The sequence below is a fragment of the Triticum urartu genome, chromosome 7 (assembly GCF_003073215.2).
Source record: "Triticum urartu cultivar G1812 chromosome 7, Tu2.1, whole genome shotgun sequence".
NCBI classification, from domain to species: domain Eukaryota; kingdom Viridiplantae; phylum Streptophyta; class Magnoliopsida; order Poales; family Poaceae; genus Triticum; species Triticum urartu.
Window position 1 is genome coordinate 591,144,142 of NC_053028.1, and position 8,154 is coordinate 591,152,295.

The 8,154-nt window shown below is 43.3% G+C and overlaps 1 protein-coding gene across 1 annotated transcript; it reads right to left on the reverse strand.

Annotated features, from left to right (window-relative positions):
- Window positions 1-991: 991 nt before the first annotated feature.
- On the reverse strand, window positions 992-4,677 carry LOC125523162. Its single transcript, XM_048688216.1, has 4 exons — window positions 4,100-4,677; window positions 3,241-3,321; window positions 2,364-2,541; window positions 992-1,384 (listed from the first exon to the last, which is right to left on the reverse strand). Exons 1-3 carry the CDS (start codon window positions 4,358-4,360, stop codon window positions 2,473-2,475), a joined length of 411 nt encoding a protein of 136 aa, XP_048544173.1. The 5' UTR covers window positions 4,361-4,677; the 3' UTR covers window positions 992-1,384; window positions 2,364-2,472.
- Window positions 4,678-8,154: the final 3,477 nt, after the last annotated feature.

The window sequence follows — 8,154 nt, forward strand, 5'->3', positions numbered from 1 at the left end:
TCTGGTCTTCTTGCTCCAGCCGCCCAAAGCAGCGCCGGTCGTGCTGCCTGCTCCTGCCTCCCGTGGCCGGCTGTGCTACCGCGGAGGCCTAACCGCCCCCATACTACTCCCACCACTGGCCAGGCCATCCCTCCACTCACCCACACCCCCTGTTATTCACTACAAGAAATATGTCAACTTGTGACCACCACTATTGGTCACTGAATGGTCACAAATTTCCATTTGTGACCTTTTTGTGACCAAAAACATAAGATCAAAAGTTGGCCGTCATAAACTGACTATAGCGACCTTTCTTCTGGATTGGTCGAAGATGTTTATGACCAAAATACGTCTACCGTGGCGTTTTGGTCACTAGCAACCTCCCCAGGCCACGTAGGCATCCAGCCTGGCAATCTAACGTGGCACAAGATTCAGCCCGGTCCAATTCGGTTTTCTACATGGGCCTAGCCCATTAATTCAGCCCATTTATGATTTTTTCCTTTTAATTTTGGTCAGCTACATTGGCCTAGCCCAGCAATTCGGCCTTTTATTTTCTAGGCCTTTGGCCTTTTCGCTTCCATTTCTTGTTTGGGCCTTGGCCTTTTTACATTCCATTTTAGACCAGGTCCCACTAGTCAGATCATCCAATTATGTCCTACTTGTCAGTTTTTCTTTTTTTTTGTTTCCCATTTTAAAGGACTCACTACTGAAATTGGACACCAAGGGTGTTGTTTAGGCGCCCCACGTTAGTTCACTATTTGTGCAATAACCAATAACTTAATTCAAACGGAGGCAATAACACATACAATTTCAAACGACAGCCAAACAAAATACTTTACAGTCATGGCAGTACAAATCAGGTATTCAACTATAAAATACACCTAATATTAACATGGCCAGCTCCAGGGAGCTAAAACACAAAGTTGGGTGCTGGTTTTCTTCAGGATTCTTCTCCTGGAGCTCTTGTACACCAACTTTTGACGAATGAAGGCCAGTATCTACAGCTTATAAATCAAAAAAGAAAGGAAATCAAGTGAAGCCGTGCATACAACATTCTCCTAACAATGAAAAATAGCTGCTGAAGTTCAGATCTAATAAGAAACCGTGCATATAACATTCGCATAACAGCAAAACTGCGATATATTTGTAAAAGGGCAAATGATAAGTACCAACCCATGCATTTGGTGAGAATATAACAACAGATTAACAGCATATTGTTTAGCATCAATGCAGCAACAATACAAAGAGCTGGTATCAACCAGAGCACAAATTAAGAGAAATTTACGGTCCAGGAGCCGACCTTCCAAAGGAGGAGCATGGTGCGTCGTTGTGCCTTCATCGGGAGTTGCAGGTCGGAGTTGTGAGCTGCTGCTTTGCTTCCCCATATAAGACACTAGGTTCTCTCCTAAGATAGCAACCCAAAAAACAAAAAACATGATTAGGGAGCTGGTACATAAGAAAAGGAATTCATGCACGAATGACATAAACAACTAAAAAATAGGATATGAAATATTATTAGAATTGCATATTAGATGGCTGCAAGATAACTTTTGCTTCATATAAAGTAACTAGAGTTAGCACCCAAAAACTAGAATTTACTAATGTGTTTGTCACACTACCAAAATTCAAGACAAACCATGACAGGGAGACGAGTGAATTGCAGCAGAGGAGGCATCTAATTTGACTACCACAATCATTGAGTGAAAGCAAACATCAAAGAATTCAGAAATTTCTGAACTGAATGGAAGCAAGTTTGCACATGACACAGCAGGTCTGTGGTCCCTAATTAGATTAGATATTCCGACTCATGAGCTACATGCATAGACACTTACTAGAACCTGCATATGCTTAAACTAGAAATAGAACAAAAGAAAACTGACCCTATCTAACTCCAGGTTGTTCCACTTCAACTCGGAATTTGCTCAACCGTATGTGTACATGCATCAGGGCATACATAAAATATTCATGTCAATATTCTCAGCTAACTGTGATGTAATGAAAATAATTACTTAATGACTTGAGGTAAAAATTGATTTTAGACATCAAAATTTGCAGCGGTCATTTCAACCATGTTCAGATAAACTTGAGGTAAATTAGCAGTAAGGATATTAGTTACAATCTAGGTGTGTAACTGCTTTCAACACCACCACCACCAGAGACACGCAAGATAAGCATCAACACCACCATGATCACAGGAGCACATATATAAAGCAAGTACACATGGGCAGCTACAGACCCTAGAACCGCATGAATTTATCACCAGAGAGCTCTAGTAGGAGTTGATGCTTGGTTGCAGCAACTAGTAGAGCCCCACATCCAACCCAAATCGTGGACAAGGCCATGCAGGAGCTACACCAGAGAAGAAGGAACGGGGAGGAGCTCACCAGAGGGAGGTTGTAGCTGTAGCGGAGACTCAGCCACACCACGGCTGTGGTGTGATCATCACCACATCCAGGAGAGGGTTTGGAAGCCGCCGAAGCACCACTGTGGTGATCAGGGCAAGCGTCGGGTACAGTGGCGCCACCCCAGGGACATCACAGCACATACATCTCCGGCCTCGCCCTGTTTCAAGAAATGTTCAGAACAACTTTGTCAGACTCGATCAATTCTGAAGAAACCACCTTCGTCGTCACACACATACATACATACAGGAAGCAAAAGAAGAAGAAACAGAGCAGGGACCTGGTCGATCATGGGCATGAGTACTAACTATACTATAGAAGCAACAGAAGCACATATATATATCCTATTTCTTCTACAAAGTGTGTATATAGATAGATCAGATTTTTGAATGCATTGTTGTGTAAAAAACAAATATGTTGTTGAGGAATTTGATTAGATTTTAGATATGTTAATGAGAGGCAAGAGTTTTCCCTCAATCAATCAACCTGCTGCAATAGTACTAACTATACTAGTCAAGGACGAATTTGGCAAGAGAAAGCATAGTTGTATCAAACTGAAACACAATTCAGTCGCAAAACAACCACCAGCCTTACTTAGTACGTGAGCATCAAGCACACACACATCATACAGGTGCATCTTGAATAATATTTAACTGCCCAGGTTCTGTAGAGTGCTGATATAAGTTGACAGAGCAATGCCATTTATACTATGTCCTATTTATAGAGCTCAGGTTTGATCAGTTCAACACAAAGAAGCAGTTTGAAGCACACACACGCGGCATACGAAGAACCAGCAACATCACTGTCGATCTGCAATATCATAGTAGTCAGCGGCTACATGTAAATCAGCGTTTCTTACCTTAGGGGGTGAACCTGATTTCCTAGTCTTCTGGGCAGCCACAGCTTCATCGTGCGACATGCCTTTAGTGAACGCTTGCCTCTGTCATGTAGAAGTCAAGACTGTATCAACATACCATACACAATAATTTATTGCTGAACTAAAAGTATAGGTGAACTAAGCTTTCACATGTGCTGGCTTTTAATGGGTCCAGGCGTAGGTGAGAGATTCCATAACACTTAAATCTGTAGCACATCTCCCTTGCAATATGTAGTTTTCATCAAAAGTGAGCTTTGACACAATACAGCCATATCACTAGCAAATTATTTCATGGCGCAGCAGAACGAACCAACCAGACTGTTTCATATACAACAGACTGTCCATCTAACCCAAAGAAGCAGTTTGAATCACACACATGCGATGATACAGAGAACCAGCAACATCTCTGTCGGTCTGCAGCATGGCCTAGTACAGCAGGTTGATTCCTCAACCAAATCTCAAATGGCTGGCCCCTGTCCGTACGCTCTATTAAAATGCTATAACTAGTACTGCTAGTATTACCATCTCCAGCGATAACGAAACCGTAGTGAGCCGCTACGCGGAAAGCGAATTCAAGTTCTCCTACGCACGCACGGGACTCTGCTCTAGAATTTGGAGCGGAACCACGGCAGCGCGGGGGGGGCGGAATATCTCAATTCCTGGCGAGGCCCGCCCGTACAGGCACAAGCTCGCCCGTTGAGGGGCGCTCCGGGAATTCCTTCCACGCATTCGCCACTAGGACAAGGGGGACGAGCAGAACCGCGAGCGCGAGGGGCGGAATTCAGCAAGCATTGCGCGCGGATTTGGACGGGGCGGGGACGGGGGAGAGTCGATCTCTCACCTGGAAGGATGGTCCTCCAGGCTCCTTGCGGCGGAGCTGGCTGTCACGGATCGGGCGGCGGCAGCGGTGCGGCGCGGGGTCACCATGCCGGCCTAGCTCACGGTCGCCACCGCCATCATGGCCGCATCGACGAAGAAGGTGTGGGGGCGCGCGAGGTTTTGTTGGGCTCGATGCGGGGCGTCTACGAGTTGACGGGGACGATGCGAGATGGGGACATCGGTGGTGGACGGCGCGCTGCATGACGGGGTCGCGGGTCAACATGTTTGCCAGCTCCCGCTAGATCTGCTTCCCCACCACCCGCACCCGCCGCTCCTTGGCCATGCACCGCACCACGCGCAGCGATGTCGACGGCCACGGCAGCCGCCGCACGGAGACATGTGCCGCAGCGGCGAGGGCCCGCGGCAGCGGCGGGGACACCAGCGGCCGGCACGGGAAAATCCTTGCTGGCTTCATGGTGGTGGGGGATTTCGCGCCGCGGTGAGGCCGTCGGCCGTTGCTGTGGGGAGTGGGAAGCGGAGGAACGGTGACGAGCTCCGCCGGAGGTATCTGGATCGGCGGAGAGGAGTGGGGGCGGGGAGGGATCTGGATCGGCTAGGGTTCACGCGCATGTGAGAGAGAGATAGGCTGTAGTGGGTTGGATGGACGGATGGATGGATGTATGGGTGGACGGATGGATGGATGTTTGCCACATCATCGATCCATGCCACAACGGATTTCACCAATCAGAATTCATCTTATGCTTCTCTTGTAGTTTTTATCCTTTTATTTAGGACAAACATTCAACATATTAACCACTTACAGTTTGTTAAAAAGAAATAATATTTTGTACATGTGTGTATCTTGTGATGACAAACAATGTTGATCTGGGGAGTTTTCATTTTCATTCCACAAAATACCCGTTTTCCATTTTTCGAGTGCCCAAAAGGAGGTTTTTTGTGAATAACCTATCAAATAATTGTTGCAAAATTGGACCAAATCATTTTTCTAAAATACTAGGCCATATTTAATGCACAATTGACCAGATGGTTGGGTGTAAAAAGTTTTGATCCACCTCTCATGAAAAAGACAAATTTTCGCCAATTCAGTTGGAAGCGGGTCAAATTTGAACTGTAGCTGCCTTATAGTTTGCTCTTTATTTTTTCCAAAGAACATTTCTAGGTACATAAGTATCTATTTAATAAGAGAAACACCAAAAAATTCCAAGATTGAACCACTACCTAGGAACGGTCATTCCCACCGTTTTGACCGCATTTTGAAACGGGCATAAAAAATTCAAAAAAAATCAAAAAATTGGGAAACATTCGCATTGTGTCATCATATGTGGCCAAGTTTCCAGGAAAAATAACAAACTTGTAATACGGCAATTATTTTAAAAAAGTGTTCTCAGTAACGAGCTATCACGCGTGGAGATCAATGGCTTTCAAGCCAAATGATCAATCTTATGGCCACATTCATGGCATAGTTTGTTCAAATGATCTCATATTGTGCACAAGGGTGCATATTGGAATGGCAAACAATGTTGCCTAAGGAAGTTTTCATTTTCTTTGGACGAAAAAACCATTTTCCATTTTTCGAGTGCCCAAAAGGAGGTTTTTTTGTGAAGGACCTCCCAAATAATGGTTGCAAAATTGGACCAACTCAATTTTATAAAATACTAGGACATATTTAATGCACAATTGAGAAAATTGTTGGGTGTAAAAAGTTTTGATCCACCTCTCGTGAAAAAGACAAATTTCCGCCGATTCAGCTGGAAGCGGGTCAAATTTGAACTGCAGCTGCCTCATAGTTTGCTATTTATTTTTTCCAAAAATCATTTCTAGGTACATAAGTATTTTTTTTAATCATAGAAACACCAACAAAATTCCAAGATTCAACCACTAGCTAGGAACGGTCATTCCCGCCGTTTTGACCGCATTTTGAAACGGGCATAAAAAATTCAAAAAAGATCAAAAAATTGGGAAACCTTCGCATTGTGTCATTATATGTGGACAAGTTCCTAGGAAAAATAATAAACTTGTAATACGGCAATTATTTTAAAAAAGTGTTCTCAGAAACGAGCTATCACGTGTGGAGATCAATGGCTTTCAAGCCAAATGATCAATCTTATGGCCACATCCCTGGCATAGTTTGTTCAAATGATCTCATACTGTGCACATGGGTGCATATTGGAATGGCAAACAATGTTCCCTAAGGAAGTTTTCATTTTCGTTGGATGAAAAAACCATTTTCCATTTTTCGAGTGCCCGAAAGGAGATTTTTTGTGAAGGAACTACCAAATAATTGTTGCAAAATTGGACCAAATCATTTCTATAAAATACTAGGCCATATTTAATGCACAATTGACAAAATGGTTGGGTGTAAAATTTTTTGATCCACCTCTCGTGAAAAAGACAAATTTCCGCCGATTCAGTTGGAAGCGGGTCAAATTTGAACTGCAGCTGCCTCATAGTTTTCTATTTATTTTTTCCAAAAATAATTTCTAGTTACATAAGGACCTATTTAATCATAAATACATGGTTTGGTGGCGATACGTTGAGGTTTGGGCGGTGGCCGAGGGCCCCAACTCTAGAGCGCGTAAACTCGCATGCCCGTCGCGTGGTCACCGCGTGACCGTAATGTTGCCATGTGTTTTGGGCGGCCTAGGTATGTCTAGTGGGCTGGGTACTCCCCAGGTTGGTGCTAGGAAGAAAATTACAACATAAGATTCTCACGAGGAGACCGATCGATGCTCAAACATGAATTAGCAGCCAAGTGTTTGATTAGCGGTACGGGAAATGCACATGGCCAATGGGCGTGAGTTTTGGTTGAGGATGATCATCTACTAAGGAGAATGTCTTCACAAATTTTTAGCTCAAAAGGAGGATCCTAGGTGGTACTTGCTTTGCAAAGTACCACGCTGGACAAAAATATGAATGTTGAAGCTGGGCTCAAAATAATGAATGGAGTGAGCTGAAATTTTGTGGAGGATGGTTATTTGGGCATAGGAAAGCATTGTAGAAAATTGATACCATTTGGACATGCCAAAGTAGTACTTCCTTCACAATGCTCTTCTATGGACAGAAACTTGGGAAAACTAGTGAGGGAGATTGGATGAATGAAATGAGCTCAAAATTGGTGTAGGTAAGTTACTTAGGTATGGTCATGCGCTGGTAAATTTTCAGATCATTTGGGTAAGCCTAGCTAGTACTTACTTCACAAAGCTTCTCTTGAGGTAGAAACTTTGGAAATTTCCCGAGAAAGATATACTAGGAAAATTGAGCTGAATATTATCATGTGGCAATGAGTTGGGTATGGAGGAGTGCCCGAAAAGTTTGAGGGTAATAGGAGGGGTCTATATAACACTTGCTTTGCAACGTGCCAATTTGGCCATAAAATATAAATTGAACCTGGGCTCACATAGATGATTTGACTAAGCTGCAATTTGGAGGAGGTTGATAATTTGGGCATATGAAGGAACTGTATAAATTTCATGTCATTTAGAGATATAAAAAAGGTACTTCCTTCACAATGCTTCTAGGTGGACAAAAACTTTGGAAATTTGCCGAGGAAGATTTGCTAGGCAAATGGAGCTGAATTTTGTCATGCGGTAATAATTTGGATAGGAAAGAGTGCCCAAAAATTCCAAGGGCAATCAAGAATATATAAATAGCACTTCCTTCATAAAGTGTTGTTGTGAACAGAATAGGAAAATGAATATTGTTGAATTAGTTTTGAACTAGGCAAGGAAGGATTTTTACATATTTGATGAAGATATGCCCCAAAGAATTTATGAGATTTTTTTGGGAATTTTGGGAATGATAGAAATATAGGTTGCTTCACAACCTAGGGCAAAAACTGCCACATGGAAATGACACATAGGCAAAACTGATGAGATGGCGCCTAGTCATCACAACCCACCACAATCTACAAGGCTATGACCATCTATATTGGTCATTAACAACTAGAAATAAGGCAGCGGACTAGCACTGTTTGCTTTGTGACCATTTCGTGTAAGGAAATTACGACCTTTCTGACCAAAATGGTCGCAATGGTTTAAGATCTGGAGCCCCCTGAAC

Excerpts from the sequence above, each read along its gene's own strand:
- LOC125523162 (XM_048688216.1), bottom strand. The coding sequence starts at position 4,360 with ATGTTGACCCGCGACCCCGTCATGCAGCGCGCCGTCCACCACCGATGT. Across the intron at positions 3,322-4,099 it reads CTGGAGGACCATCCTTCCAG|AGGCAAGCGTTCACTAAAGG; the intron begins GTGAGAGATCGA and ends TCTACATGACAG. Across the intron at positions 2,542-3,240 it reads AATCAGGTTCACCCCCTAAG|GGCGAGGCCGGAGATGTATG; the intron begins GTAAGAAACGCT and ends TTCTTGAAACAG.